Source organism: Thamnophis elegans, chromosome 5 (assembly GCF_009769535.1).
Source record: "Thamnophis elegans isolate rThaEle1 chromosome 5, rThaEle1.pri, whole genome shotgun sequence".
NCBI classification, from domain to species: Eukaryota; Metazoa; Chordata; class Lepidosauria; order Squamata; family Colubridae; genus Thamnophis; species Thamnophis elegans.
Window position 1 is genome coordinate 22,386,765 of NC_045545.1, and position 16,629 is coordinate 22,403,393.

Consider the following 16,629-nt stretch of genomic DNA (forward strand, 5'->3'; position numbering starts at 1 on the left):
TTGATTACCTAATTTACACATTTCAATTTATTTTACTTCATTTCACCGTAGCCTTGTAAACCGATGTCAGATTTACACATGAAACACAGAATAGTGTTATGAATATACATTTAAGAAATAACTTTATTGTTCATTTGCAATGAACAACCCTGAAAAATAAGGATGTTGTCAGAAATAACTTTTTCTATATAAAAACTTTTGAGTAGTTTTCAATCAAATTCCTAATTATTAACTTGTAATTCCCACTTGAATTAATAAAAACTCTGAAAACGTAATAATATGAAGCGAAGAAAATTTCCTCCTTTGTGTTTTTATAGATTTGAAATATTTCATTAATGTTTTCATCAAAAGAATAGTTTATCTGCATTTTTTGCATTATTAATGTTATGCTACAATAACAGTCTTAATGCAGTTTCATTATTTCTACTTCAATGAAACACAAAAATATGCATAGTGCTTGCTTCTGGGGTTTGGAAACCTTGAAAGCAATTAGCCCTCATTGAATTAAAATATGAGGGAAAGCACCATTTTTCAGCCACTTCTATATAATAGATTTCTCTTTCAGTTTCTGCAGATTGATTTCTTCATAAAGTTGCTGTCGGAATTTCAGCATGTCTTCAACATCTTTGTAGCAAAGTATTTGTTCAATAGACAACAGCTTAAAACTATCTAACTTAAATGGGGACTTATTTTGTACAGAGTTTAAAATCCCTAATGACACTTTTACTGAATCACTTAAATGGGAGCATACAGGGAAGATTCGAACTGTCCACAAACCCAAAGATGTTTTGTCCCCTGAAAAGAGCTCACCTGAAATTCTCAAGCCCCAAAGCTCTAAGCATTGTTTAAGACCAATGCCAAAAAGACTTAGTGGGTGTATATCTGCAAGACTTGCCACATTCTGTTTCAAGTTATCTTCTATGCCCAGCACCACGGTCACATACCTCAATTCTCCATCAATTCTTATGCTCAAGGTTGTCATAAAAGTATTTGGGGGTATGTCTGCTTTTGTGTCAATGGAACAGCCACTGATGATACTGTTTGTTCCCACTGAAACCTTGGAACCTAATCTAGAATATTCAATTAGTGAACCAGGTGCAACAAAACACTTTGAACTAAGCATACTGTGAATGATACAAGCTGATTTATCCAAGTCTTCTGCCTTGTTTGAACAGATGCTAAAAACATTTGGCAGCAGACCCAACTCCAATTTCAGTTTTCTATCAGAAGTGTAATGAAACAAACACTCACGAGTAGTTCCAATATGATAGAATTTGGAATTATTTAGGAGTATAACATTGAGAGGCAAACCTTTTAGTGTATTAAATACCTTCTCCCTTATTTCTATTAGACCTGATTCTTTTGTGACATTTTCAATCTTTTTTGCATAATCTTTTGTTGCTCCAGACCCTAATGCCTGCAGAAAATCACCATAGGCATCTATTTCATAGCAAAGTTTGCCTATCTGTTTATAAAATGTTAGCAGAAATTTTGCAGTGGTGTGATCAATGTAAAATAAGCTGTCTGTATATACAAATTCAGATTCCATAAGTGAATCTCCCAGTTCTCCAGAAGGCAATGTTTGATAATCACTCCTTTTATGCACTGCTCCAGACTGATACATTTTTTCAATGCTAGGCTTATGCAGAAAACAATGGCAAGATCTGTAGTCAAGTTCTTTTTCTATCAGGTGTAATGGAGGCTCCAATATAAAAACTCCATGAGTTGTACCAATGCTCAAATTGGAAGGATGAGCTAATGCAGTAAATCCAGGCTGATTAAACCTTAGGGGTTCTGTTGCATCAATATTATAAAATTCAATATCATCTGCGCATGTAATCAAAACACCTGGATTCATACAAGCAGGAAAATCAATGTACATGGCTAATTTCAAATCAAGCATTTGGTAAATTGGATCCCCACAAGGCAAAGCTGTGAAAATTTTTCCCAGGGCACTGGCGTTCGGTAAACGTTGACTATAACCACCTTTATAAAAACAGAAAAAAATGAAGAATGTTTAATATCAATAAAACATACCTGCATTCATATTCATATGCATCCAGATTCTAAAGAATTTTACTTGAGGTTCTTTAATATCTTATGTAAATATTTTAATATGATGTATGAAAAAGATCTGTGAAAACACATACTTACTAGTAACTTCCCCTGATAGAATATTCAGAATATCTGCAACCCAGGATGTAGTGGATTTTAGATACAATATTACAAAGGCTAAGAAAAGGTTATATTGTTTTTAAGATGTAAATATTTACAAAGCAAGTAAAAGTTTACATTAAAATTCTGATATATATATGTGTGTGTGTGTGTGTTTTATTTGTGTTTTTTTTATATACATACATACATTTTTTTTATATACATACACACACACACACACATCTTCAAGCTGGTGTCTTCGGCCTCCTGTCTGTGCGAGCAAAGCAAAGCACGAGGCTGGAGACACGAGCCTGAAGATGACGAGTGGGACCTCGTCGAAATGCCGCCAAGATATTCTCAATCTTACACGGGAAAAGACCCGAATACACCAAAACCTGCATACCTGTACCCGTGAAAATCTATGAATATATATTCATTCCAGGGTTTTGCAAATGCTGTTTGCTGGGTATGACAAAATTACCCTTTTTTGCCTTTTTGTCTGCAAATTCTTACTACCGTATTTTTTGGAATATAAGATGCACTTTTTCCTCAAAAAAGAGGCTGAAAATCTGGGTGTGGCTTATACACTGAATACAGCATTTTTTGCTTCCCGAAGCGCTGCCCCTTCACCAAAATAGCCATGAGCCTGTAGAAGGGGAGGGCAGAAATGAGTGAAAAACGGGCCATTTTTTTGCTCAATTTTGCCCCCACCCGCCTCCAGGAGTACTCTATAAGCCTCCTAAAGGCTATGCATGCATTTTTTTTGAAAAAACAGGGTCGATTTCGTGAAAAATTGACTGGCTTTTTGCTTGTTTGGGGAGGGTACCCCCCAGCACTCTGCAGCCCCCTAAAGGCTATTCATGCCTTTTTTTGGGGGGGGGAATGGGCCCGGTTCCATGAAAAATGTGCTATTTTGGGGAGTTTTGCAGAATGCAAAATGCTTTTTTTAAAAAAAAAAAATTGCCGCTTCAAAACCTTGGTGCGTCTTATACTCTGAAAAATAGGGTATTTGCTTTAGAGAATCCCTCATACCTTTAAATCAGATTTTGAAATGATGGGAGGGCGCAGCAGGGGAATATAATCTGGAGTGATGTCTGCACAACTATTTAGAGGAGACTATAAGGCCCAATCCCAAAAAAGTGAACAGAGATGCATTGATCTGGGGAATATTCTAAATAAAACCACCTCAGTTGGACAAAGATTCTATAAAACATTTCAGTGACAGAATATTTTTAAAAACAATGGTAAAATAAACCTGCAATTTGCATAAAGTTAAAGGATAAAAGAGTTAATATAATTATTAAAAAATGGTAAAGAAAGAAAAATTGTGAGGAGATTGATATGGTCAGAGAACTTGTCAAGGCTATAGGCTAAAAGTAAGAGTTTACACTGAACTCAGAAACACATTTGTATGTAGTGCAATTCAACTCACACAAAGACCTGGATGGCTTTGTTGTGGCATGAACTGTAATTGTTGAACTCTCTTTAAATGATATCTCACATAGAGAGCCAAATGTACAACCAGCACAAAGGCAGGACTCTTCAGATCGGTTACAGCTAACATACCGGTTACATGTTAAACTGGTTGGTAAACTCCTGTATCCTGCATTTCCATTATGAAAACTCTGGAAGAACCCTCAAGTTGTACAATTCACTCATTTGCTATAAATTTTCATTTAAAAAGGCTATGTTCCTATCTTCAGCACTTACATTTTGTGGAGGAAGTTACAGATTGTTTGTCTCCTTCTATTTCCAAACATCAATATAAGAAACCAAAGAATCTATGATTCATCACTGAAATGACTGCTTTCTAGCGAGTTGTAAAACAATACTGCCAAAAATCATAAAGGATTTCCAAATTCAACATTATATACCAACGTCATATTTTATTCTTTCAAGTTTTTTGTAAATTATAAATAACTGAATTTTTGTGGGTCATTAACACTATTTGTTCTCCAATCCTTTCTTTCTCTAAGGAGTTTTGAACAGAATTTTAAACACATTTTCAGGTTATAATTTAACCTAAATATGCATATCTGACTTTGAGTATAATTTTGTAGTGGAAATAAACCTAATTCATCTTCACTACTCTCTTCAGGGAAAAAACAAACAGACGTGTATCCTACATAATGTAAGATAAGTTGACGGATAAAAATTACCAGAATGAATTAATATGATAGTGAGGGTATCCCATTTATCTCCATAATTCTCTTCTAAGCACTGAAGGGCATGAAGTGTTGATCCACCATTTCCTACAAAACATTTCAACACATATTTAAATTTAGGAATAACAAGATTTAACACGGTTAGATTGCAATCAACTGATACATCTATTTTTTGAAAGTCATGCTACTTCAAATCACACAACATCACAAAATTTATTAAATAAACTTGGATCAGTCATCATCATTTTTACAGTGGTCATGGAAAAGATTGGAAACTTTCAGTTGTAATCTGTGTAACTCTAACATCAAACAACAGCCATGGAAATGTTACCTATTTGCCAAATCAGCAAACAAAATGAAAAAGTATTTTCTAAAGCATGAATATGTTTTACTTTCTTCTGTTTAGATCCTTCTGCAAAATTTTCAAAACATTTTAAAAATTTGGATTGAAAACTATAAAATGGAAATGTATGTGTATGTATGTATGTATGTATGTATGTATGTGTGTGTGTGTATATATATATATATATATATATATATATATATATATATATATATATATATATATATATATTATATATATTAAATATATATATTTAAAATGCTGAGTAATATGCAACACAAATCATGAAGCTGATCTCAAATATATGTTTCATGTCCAGATCTCTATTTTTTCCTGTAGAATGCTTTTAAAGGAAAAAAGTTTTCATAAACTGAGACACTGTAAAATTTAATACAAATACTACCTAAACTAGAAAAATCTTTAAGAGTCTATTCAATTGACATGTTGCCCAAAAGAACATCCAGCTCATTAATGGCAATGGAATTTCACATTTGAATCAAAAGAAGCATAATAATAGTATTTGAACATATTTTAGAAAGTTTAATTAATATAATTTGGCTTCTAATGACATTCTAGAAATCTTTCAGTAAAAGATACAGCTGTCATAATATGCACCAGAAGGAGAACCTTTTTATCTGTCTGAAAATTAATCAAATTGTACTGAACATTTAACCACAAACTGTCTCTGTTTCTGCTCACCAGATGATTGAAAAGTTAAACTTAACAAACTTGAAGCAGAAGTCAGCTAATGTATTTTTAAATTCCATGGATTTTAATTAAAGAAAACAGAAGTACTTAATTTAGTTTGAATGGTGACAGCCTTTCCAATCTTGTTTTCCATATGCAGAAGTTCAACACTGTCATGATGGTGAGAGAGCATCGTAAATGGATATCTGCAGCAAACTAAGATTACATTATGACCTCACAGTGCAAATTCTGCTCTTTCAGATTTCTATTCCAATTTCCTGCATAAGTTCGATCAATCATCCTCCATACAAATGCTCCCGCCCCTTCTCTGGAAGGACTATATTGTTTTGAATGTATGTATGGGTATATATGTTTTATTTTGCTAATATTAACTTTCTCTAAATTGCAGAACCTACCAATTTTTGGTCCAGGAGGATCAGCAAAAACATGATAATCCACTCCCAGGGGCAATTCTTTTCTTTTCAGCTTTTCTGATAATTGTTTTTGATACGCTATTTCTTGCTTTTTATCAACTGCTGTTATTACAACAACATCCCAAAACTCTCCAGTCTGTACAGTTTTACCTGATTGGAAAAAGGAAATGTCATTACAAGGGATATAATTACCAAACTAATTTCAAATGTTCTTACCCCAAAATCCTTGAATTGGGATTTCTACTCCTTACTCCAATTAGCTTCAAGTGATATTCCTCCAAACACCACCATAAAATACCTGCAACTTACTTACACTACAGTTAGCTACTAAAATTCAACCATTTTCTTCTTCCTTGGGTTCAGGTTCACCTGATTGTAATGTATAGTTGTCCATTAAAGCTTTTCTTCTTGCTGACTAAAGTGCCAAAAGATGTGCATGTATTGAAAATGATTTGGAAAAGGTACTTTGGAATATGTGGGAACATGAATTCAGCACTTCTTTAATGATTAAATATTTAAAGTACCTGTATCTTTTTGGTGGCTCTATTAAAAAGGTCTTCTGTTTGTATTTCTTTGGAAAGCATGCAGTATTAATCCCAACCTTATTTTTTTTATCAAACATTGTTTTCCAGATCACTGTTTGCAAAATTGCTTTCACAGGACATAAGAAAGCCCATGTTATATGAGCCCGCAAAAGTGCTTAGTCATTCAAAAAGAGGTGCTTTATTACACTCCAACATATTGAAAAATGTTTCCTTTAAATGCTTTTCCAATGCTGTACAAAACTTATATTTGGGGAGCAAGGAAAGGGTATGATAATTTTCAGAATAAATGTGGTTGAAAGAAAAACAGTGTTTGGAACACAACAGAAATATCTGGAATATTCGGTTCCCAAATCTGTGAGTTTTGCGGTCCCCTACTTTGCACAGAACTAAAATGCTTTTATTACATGTACACATTTTCCTGTCTATTGGTCAGATATGCTTCGCTTTATCACGATGAGAACACCGCATTTTCTATAGTGAATGACAGCTGATGTGCTCATTCTTTTACAAAGACCCAATACAATTTATATGTGAACAGAACAATAAATTTTACATTAACTACTTTCCACGACATAAAGAACTCCGAATTCATTTATTACAAAGTCTCATCATAAAAAGGTGCAGGTTTATACTATCATACTAAATTGTAATAATTTGATTCGGACAAAACACGTTGAGCTAACCTAGCCAACATCACTTTATCCAAGCATGGTTCAGTAAAACTATGGTTTAGTTGACTGCAACTCCATTGTCTGCAAAACTCTATGATAGCAAAGGCCTTCTGACTACGCCCAAGATGCAGGCATTTTAAGCGCCCCCTGCATTTCTCACCCACTGAAATAATGGAGGGGAGAGGTGGAATCTGGACGCTGGTTTCTGCACCAGCAATTACGCGGAAGTCCCTATTCCCACAGCCGCCCACCCGGCTAGCCAGTCAAAGAAGGTACTGCAGAGGCCCCAAACCTAGACAGCCCACGCTGCAGCCCCCAGGCAGCCACCTCTCAACCTGGCGAACTTCTCCAGCCTCTCTTGCGTCGCTCGGCGCCGCCGCGCCTCCGCCTCTCCCGCCAGCGGCATCCCTGGGCCGCCGCTTCGCCCCCTTGCGCTTCCGCCCTGAGGCCGGACGATGCCACCGCCTCTTCCTTAACCGGGGCCGGGCTTGGCCGAGTAGGCCTCGGAAGAAGCCGGTTGCTTAGCAACCGGCAGGCGTCTCTTGAATCTGGGATCCGCTTTCTGTCCTGGGAAAGGCGGGTTCCCGGGGCCGCTTGGGATGGAGAGGGAGTCGGTGAGTGAGGAGCAGTTGGAAAAGCGCTGAAAGGAGGAAAGGGTGGAGAGATCCCGAGGTTGACGGTCCCAGCTGTTTTGTGTCCGGAGTTGCTCAGAGACCACATTTGCTTCTTCTGCAAAGCTTGGGAAGAACCAAGAGGGAGAAGAAAGCTTTTAACCCTGGAATCTGATACACTCTGCCTAAACCTAAATATCTTTTATTAAGAGAGTAGCTTCTAAAGGAAACGAGGGCGGCTTCTTTTTGAGGGTGATCACTCCCATTGAAGAATCTGGTTGTTAAGGAGCGATTCCCCAAGGCTCGTTGTATCAGGCGAGCTACTTTGCCTTGAGAAAGTTGAGCAAAAATTACTCTTCAGAATGGTAACTGCCCTTTCCCCCAAAAACTCTTCTATACCTTTCGTGGGGTGTGTATGTCTGTGTGTGTTATTGGGCATAATCTTGCTCATGTGAGCTCAGTTCAATTTTGAGGTATGCCCACTGTGGGATTCGTTGTCTGGTTTTGAAATAATTGCAAACCAAAATCTATAAAAGAAAACAATGGTAATTTTATTTATTGCTTTGCAAAGCGGGTGCATCATATACACACAGGTACAGTGGACACATCTTAAGCCATCAATATATTTTCTTTACATTCTCTATCCCAGGTTGCAGGTTTGCCTCCCATCTTTTCCTCGTTGGCTGAGTATTAAAGCTGTCACAATCTATCAGAGGTGCCTAAAACAAATGCATTTTCCCCTGCCCCTTATTTACAATTTATCTCTGATAACTATTAGTTTCTGGGGATTTCTCTAGTTGCCGACAAATTCTAGCTAAAAACAGTTCTGAACATACCAAGGGCCTCTCATCCCTCAGTCCTATGGGCAGTTTTAAATTCAAGCAACATTTATGAGATTAGATAATACACTCTATTATTTTCAAGGGTTATTATGTCCTGCTACAATTTCTTTAAAAAAATAAACTCCTTTCCCTTTCCTATACCACCACCTGAAAAAGGAAGATTTTTCTTTAAAAAGTGCAATCCTACTAGACCCTTCGGGGCTGCCCCCCCAAGGATTAGTGAAATCAAAATCCCTGTATTTGCCAGTTATGCTGAAATGTCATCAAATGATTTTGAGAAACTATGAGCAGTGAATGTATCAATTTTAATTTCTAATATGGTAAATATTGATAGAACCATTAAAAACAAAAGTTGTTTGGAGGGCTGTCTATATTTTTTAAAAGTGGAAAGGGATTCTAAGAGGAAGAAAATTAAAGACTCCCTATCCCAAATCATGAACTAATTACACAGCCTGAATTAATTTAGTAAAAGTATAAATGTCTGAGAACTACTGCTAAAGAGGAGGATTTGTGTACAAGTAAAGATAGCAGAACTATGGCTTGTCCATTTGTTCTGCTGTCAGGATCTTATAGCCTTCTACTACTATTCGCATGGACCAGAGTATAAATCCAGTTAATTTAACTGGTTTGTGTCTATGGAGAGCAATCATCCTGGTCATAGTTGTTCCAAAGTCATCCCCCCTCCCCCCCAAAAAGGCAACTGGAGTTTCTTGGGGTTTTTTTCTTTGAAAACATTTTACTTCTCATCCAAGACATTTCTGAAGAGATCCAGAAATGTCTTGGATGTGAAACAAAATCAAAAGGAAAAAAAACCTTTGGGTTTACTATTGATAAAGCTACTGTATCTGAGCAACCAAAACCCAGATGTCTGCTAGTGGAAAGCAAATACTGTATATATACAAGTTCTCTTTGCTGCTATTTAGCTGTTTATATGAAGTTCACAAGATAGAGTTGAAGCAAATTCCGAAGTTTGAGAAAAATGGAATATTGCTCATATTGTACTGATGACACAGCTGCACAAAAGCATTAATATGTGGAAGTGTACCAGTTCCCTTAAAAGTTCACAGATTGTTGGTATATACACTAAAAAAAAATCTAGTTTAATCCTAGGATTGTATAGGGAAATAAAATGCTTGCTGAATTCCAGAAAATTGAAAGGAGTGACTGTGTAAAGAAAAATTCTTTCTTGACAGATTTAAGATTTGAATAGCTTATTTTATTTTTATGTTTGATCATATAAATAGGTAATATTAAAATGTTTGGGGACAGTCCTGATAATGCAAAACAAAATAGCTTCTTTTTCAGAAACTGACGCCTTTTTAGGAGAATGACCCAGATGGGCCTCAATTCCTACAATCATTGGGTTAAAAACAACCAAATATTATCTTGTCCTTCGATTAGAAGTGATTACATTTTCTGAGCCTCCAGAAAAATAATACCAGTCTACAAATGTATTTATTTATTATTTATTTAAATTCACAAAACATAGTATTTGCTATGTTTGTGGCATCATTTGAAACCTCTTATTTAAGCCACTTACTAGTTTATCAGTTTTTTCACAGACATAATCTTTTTCCAGCAAAACAAGTTTTTTATGCTTTTCTCTGAAGAGCCAAAGAAAGATGACCAAGAAATAATTCTGTCTAGGCTTCTTGTTCTTCAAATTGGGTAATCTATTATATACTTACATTAATTTTAATACTAGGATTGCAAAGAAAATGTATCAGTTAATTTCAGTTGAATGAACTGTACAGTTCTATTTGTCTCTAGTGCTGGATCTCAATTGTAATTTTGACTCGGTATGCAGTCTCAATAGCATTAAGGAAAAATTATGTAAGATTATTGATATGTGAAAATTTTATTTCCTTTGCCATGGCCCATTTTAAGATTCTTGACAGATATTTTTACTCTCTTTTTAATTTTAAAAGCTCATGCCTAGTCTCCCAGATATTATAAGGGTGCAAAGTGCAAATGAAAGAAAATGAAGCAGTGGTGCCCTTTGATGTGGTTTTACCATGTACAAATCTTGCAATAAAAGAAGTCTTAAAAATAAGGCAAAATTATCTTTAAGGAATTGTCTGAAACTCATCTTGGTCATAATAAAATGACTGTTTTATGTGCCCCTTATTATAGTAATGTTGTATATGGGAAACTGTGAATGGCTTCCCTGCCTTTAAATATAGAAATATATTTTTGAATTGTTGTTAATTCTGTAAATATCAAATTGACATCTCTTTAAACCATGATTAAGCATATTGACATGAGGTGAATGATTCCATAAAAATTAAAGTACAATCTCATTTAATTTTATGACTTACTCAGTTAAGACTATATACATTACTTCTGTAGTGACCTAAGTGAGATTTTAATTTTGCAAAGTTAGAAAGTATTACATTTTAAAACATTCTTTAGCAATTGTGCAAGATTGATTGCTGCATTGAAACTACTGTATAGGACTAGAATACACTATAGGGCCAAAAGAGTACTCCATACAACTTTCATATGTTTTTTTTTCCCCAATAAATTTGTTCACTTACATAAATGCACTTTTTATAGAAAAGCTGCTTCCTCTGTTACTAGCTATTGAGAGAACAGAAATAAAGAGGAAAGGCCCTTAGATTTATTATGCATAATTTCATCCCTAATCTAAATCTGTTTAACTAGTCATCATTGTTTTGAGAAACTTCATTTAGAATCCTGTTACAGCTCTATTCACTATTCACTATAATCTCTCTGCATGAAACCAATAAATTTTACCTTGCACAAAATCCTCATTTGAAATCTGCTATAGGTGAGGAATTTAGGCATGTTCCTTGCCCAATTCACAATTGTTTCCATTCTTCCATCAGTTACCTAGAATTTATACAGTTGTGTTGAGCACAGGTGGCTAGATTCTGTGCAATAGCACTGGGGATTTGTTGGAAACACGTGTCTAATCCACCATAGTTATTTTATATAACAAATGTGGCAAACCCCTTGCACTGCTTATTCCTTTCCCATTTAGTATTAAACTGACAATGGGCCACACAGTTTATGGATTGTAATTTTAGTATAGTTAGACCATGTATAATAGACAGACTGGATTTTATCGTAGTTTTTAGTTGTTATTTATTATTCTAGAATTTTTAATTGTATATTTACTGAGTGTTTTTATTTGTTCTGGTCTATGGTCTATGACTGTAATAAACTGAATTGATTGAATTCATTGATGCAGGTCTTAAGCCAACCCTCAACTGATGCATGAAGGCTATTAATTTCAGATGGGTACATCAAGGCTAGATTAAGTTGTACTAATTTTACTTGTTACTTGATAATGTTGGTTCTGATTGTTACCTTGGCCAGCAGTTGGCTTATGACTTGGGTATCCTTCTGAAGTCTTAGTACCTGCTCAGGTACCAAGTAGATGGAAATCATAGGCAGATGGGATTTACTGAGCTTCTGCTTATGTCAGGTACATATGATTTACCACCTGACTTACCACCTGATTTACCACCTGATTTACCATCTGACTGGACAATTGCAGTGAGCTCTGTGTAGGGCTTTTGGAGACAACTCAAGCTACAGCGTACACAAAATATGGCAGCAAATATGGCAGCAAGACATATTTCTAAGCCCAGTTCAAAATGTTGGACATTACTTTTAAAGCCCTTTATAGTGTAGCATTAGAATATAACAGCAATATTTTGGCTGGATTGAATCCACCCATTTGATCCAGTCATCTGAGAATCTGTAGATAGTCCTTTCCAATTCATGAGATTTATGAAATGTGGATTACTGCAGTCCTTACATTTTAAATAGTCTGTAAACAAGCTAAGCCTTTATTTTTTCAGTGCTTCAGAGATCTTGTCAACACCAGTTGTGCTTTGACAGAATCAGAGACTATTGGTTTATAGAGAGAAATCAGGGCTTAGGAAGTTTCCTGGAACAGTGCTGAGCCGTGAGGCTCATGACTTCCAGTCTTAAAAACTGTAAAGACTTGTCCTTGGGATTTTACATGATTTGACTTTGGATTCTCTCTTTTTGTTGGTTGCTGCTACTCTAAACATTGTCTGCTTGGGAGTCTGCTTATGCATGTATGAAATTTAGATTGAATTGATGACTTCAAGTTAAGTATGACAGATTTATTTACAACTTTAAGTATTGCTGTCCAGAAAGCTAGGACATCCTGAAAATCTCAAATTTTCAAAATTTAAATATATGACACTGCATGGTAATGTATTAATTAATTTATTAGATTTATATCCCATCTTCAATAGCTCAAAATAGTATGCATAGCACTCCCTCTTCTCTGTGTTAGGAATGGTTGACCAATTATTCAGGCAGCTTCTGTGGCTGATAGCGGACTAAAACTTATCAGTTGGTCTTCCTGGTGCCAGTTCAGTTTTTAGGTTAGGTTTTTAGGTTTATGTTTATTGGATTTATATGCCATCCTTTTCCCAAGGACTCAGGGTGGCATACAACATAAAAGAAAACACATATTACAAAAATTAAAAGGGACATTAAATAAAGTATCCAAAAAAAACCCCAATTGATATTTACAATAAAATTTTAAAAATTAAATTAAAATTAACAACCAAATTAATCCTATATTCTATTCAGGCCAGGCCGGCTTGGTGGAAAAGCCATTTTTTTAGGGCGCATTCGAAGGACCGGAGGTCGGGGATTATGCAAAGCTCCGGGGGCAGCTCATTCCAGAGAGAAGGCGCTCCCACAGAGGAGGCTCTCCCCCTGGGGGTCACTAGCTGACCCTGTCTGGCCGATGGCACCCTGAAATGGCTAACTCTGTGGGATCGCACTGGACAGTTGGAGGCTAGTAGGTAGTCTCGCAGGTACCCTGGGCCTAAGCCATGGAGCGCTTTAAAGGTCATAATTAGTACCTTGAATCGCACCCGGAAGACAACTGACAACCAGTGCAGGCCCCCTAAAAGGGGTGTAACATGGGAGCACCTAGGTACCCCCATTATAGCCCATGCGGCCACATTCTGAATCAGCTGAAGCCGCCGGGTGCTCTTCAATGGCAGCCCCATGTAGAGAGCATTGCAGTAGTCCAGGCGAGAAAGGACAAGGGCATGAGTTTTATGCTTGTAAACATTCCTACCTTAAATTTAGGACATTCTGGAATAATAGAGACTGTAATTCAGCACTAACCCTTTGAGCATTTAAAAAACCATTATATCTAACTACTTTGACAGTTCTTGGAGACTGATTTGAGAGTGGGAATCCCCTCTGCAGTAAGTGATAGTTTATCTCTCTTCGTCTCATCAGTATCTTATTCCTTGGCACAGTAAGATTTAAAATACATTATTGTCTGTCGCTATTGCCAAATCTGTTTACTGAATTGTAGTGTATACTATTTACAGCTGGTTGCGATTGAAGTGACATATAAGCCTTAGTAATGAATGACTAAAAATAAACACAAAAATAAATAGAATGATTAAAAAGTATGATTCTTTAAGTAATCATTTTGAAGCCATGAACAGTTGACTCATCCTTTATAGATTATACATTGTCGGTCATTTCTCAGTAAAATCATTTCTCAGTGGAACCCTTGAAACCCTCTGCCATTTGATTTTATAAAACAATTTTATTTAAATTTTATATTGTTTTATAAATTTATAAATTTGTTTTCAGGATTTAGAAAGCTTTACACTGAACTGTTTTTCGAATGGCTTTTAATTCATGTGTTTTATTGATCACATTTATTTATCATCCACAAATTATCTTAAAGGTCTGGCAATACAATTTATATTGGCTAAATTATATAATGTTTAAAGTATCATTATATTTTATTACTGTTTTTGTTTGTTATTTTGGTAGACTTAACCCAGGAATGAAATATGTCCTTTAACAAAACAAATAAATAATTTGCCATTGAGAATATTTCTATTGCCTATTTTGGGTGGTACAAGAATGAAATGTTTTGTTCATCTGATAAAATGTAAAATGGCATTTCTCCACTGATGCTTGCATGCTCTTAAAAGTTTTCTTAAATATGTTTTGTTCTTCCTAGCTTCTGTATAATGGCTTATCTTTTTATAAAACAGGAAATTGTGTCTAGCAGTTGGATATTTAGTTTCTATATTTGAAGTTTTTTTAAAAAAAGAAATGCTGAATAAAGGTAATTTATTGCTGTGTAATCCTTTCTCCCCTTTAGATCTCTCATGGATAAACCATAAAAGAGATAACTATGGAGGAGGAATTTTTAGAATACCTTGTCTGTGTTTCTGAAAAACTACTACTTGAATATGGCGAAACTGCTGATGAAAGAGATGAAAAGAAACTGAGAAATCTGGTTATGGTTAGACTGCATGCACACTACCTATATGATCTGCGAAGCATGCCATATTGTGTTTCACTCAAAATATGTGATTTGTCTTGTAATTTCCTTACAAATATTGATGCACTTGAATATTGCATTAATTTAATTAAATTGGATCTCCATAATAATCATGTGAGTAGTAATGGCTTTAAAAATGTAATTTTTGAAAAAATTAATCCATGCAATAGTGGCATCTGTAGTGTATGATGAGGGTGAAGGTTTGTTCTCCGAGCTTGTGGTTTGGTTTCTGAATGTTTCATTACCAGAGTAGGTGACATCTTCAGCAATGTTCGGAAACCAACCCACAAGATCGGAGAATGAACCTTCACCTTCAATATAATCTAGACCAATAGAAGAGAGCTCCTAATGTTTGCATCAAACTAGGTGTCAGCGTTCCAAGTATCATGTAGAATTAAATCAGAGTTCAAGGCAAAACAATCCTTAAAGTTCCAGTTTAATAAAGCAGACATCTTAGCACATCTGTGTTAATCCCAATTCTGGAAATGACATCAGAATTCCACCCAGTTAAAAGTTGATGATCTTGTCCCCATACCCACAATCCATCACATGGTCCAATCTTCTTCTTCCACGCTGGCGTCTCCACCCAGCTGCTTCCGGTCAGGTGTAAAGTCGCGGAGACAAAAGATGACCTTGGCTTCTAGAAAAGAATGATAACAATACATTCCACAATCCTACTCCTGTCTATTCCCCCCTCCCATCAACTATACTAATGAAACAGCATAATGAAATAAGAGAAAGTGTGGCAGGCCAAAATTCTAAAAAGAATATAATTGCAGGCCTGACACTAGATGTATCTTAGTATTATGGAGTTTTCCAATGAAATCACTTATGGATTCTTAAATCAGTTATTATGATTTTGGTTGGTCCAACTCTTTATTAAATAACTATCCAAATGAACACCTCTGGAAATATATATATTTCTTGGATTAAAACTAAAAGATGTGTAATATCTCCTTTGAAATTTGATCTTTTTATGTGGTCGCCATGGATTACAGAGAACCAGGGTTTTATTTCACTGGCAATGCATTCAAAAATTGTGGCAATCAGTCACAGTTAAATTTTTGTTTCTAGACTTAATATTGGTAAAATTAACTGGCCAAAGCACTATAGATTGATATGGGGTTATTTTTAGGCTCAAAATGTTTGATGTTTAATATCCTTACTCTAAATGGAAGCCTGAAAAATAGGTGAAGATTCTTTTGTCTTGTTTCATGTCTTCTTGTACTTTTCCCGTATTTTTCTTGCAAATTTTTGTGAGGGAGGGAATTTTACTTCTTTTTTTTAAAAAAAACATTCAGTTTTAATGCTCAACTGACTTAAGATGATAATGTCATATTCTGACCTTCTCTTATATGAATAGAGAATCCTAATCATGCCTTTGAACACCAATGCAACTCTGGTCCAGGAGTTTGCCTTTAATACTTATTTTAGACAACGTAACGTATATTTTAATCATCAATTTCTGTTGATATTTTACACTATGTCTATAAAGAAACAAATTCATAATCTAAAATTATTGTATAAACCATGTACAATTTATGTTATAACTTCTATAAAATTATTGGCATATTAAAGGTATTTTAGAAGTTTCTTTAGATAAAAATGCCTATAGGTAGACCTGGTTATACTATCCTGTTTCCCCCAAAATAAGATATCCCCTTTTGAGTGCATATGCTAAAATAAGTTCTCCTCAAAAATATTGCAATGCAATAGCAGTCATGAGGTGACAACGCTCGCCACCTCCTGCACCTCAAAAATAATAAGACCTCCCGAAAATAAGGCCAAGTGCTCATTTTGGAGGTCAAAAGAAAATAAGACCCTGACTTATTTTCGGGGA

General features: G+C 35.4%; 2 protein-coding genes across 2 annotated transcripts in view; one reads left to right on the forward strand and one right to left on the reverse strand.

Annotated features, from left to right (window-relative positions):
- Positions 1 to 536: 536 nt before the first annotated feature.
- On the reverse strand, positions 537 to 7,454 carry FPGT (fucose-1-phosphate guanylyltransferase). The gene is made up of 4 exons (XM_032218493.1): positions 7,327 to 7,454; positions 5,766 to 5,933; positions 4,314 to 4,406; positions 537 to 1,986 (listed from the first exon to the last, which is right to left on the reverse strand). Exons 1-4 carry the CDS (start codon positions 7,403 to 7,405, stop codon positions 542 to 544), a joined length of 1,785 nt encoding a protein of 594 aa, XP_032074384.1. The 5' UTR covers positions 7,406 to 7,454; the 3' UTR covers positions 537 to 541.
- A 38-nt stretch (positions 7,455 to 7,492) lies between these two features.
- LRRIQ3 (leucine rich repeats and IQ motif containing 3) overlaps positions 7,493 to 16,629 on the forward strand; it is a 63,850-nt gene continuing 54,713 nt past the window's right edge. Inside the window, exons 1-2 of the mRNA XM_032217238.1 lie at positions 7,493 to 7,613; positions 14,607 to 14,903. Of these exons, the coding sequence (XP_032073129.1) occupies positions 14,640 to 14,903 (264 nt within the window). The 5' untranslated portion in view covers positions 7,493 to 7,613; positions 14,607 to 14,639. The remainder of the gene's footprint in view (positions 7,614 to 14,606; positions 14,904 to 16,629) is intronic.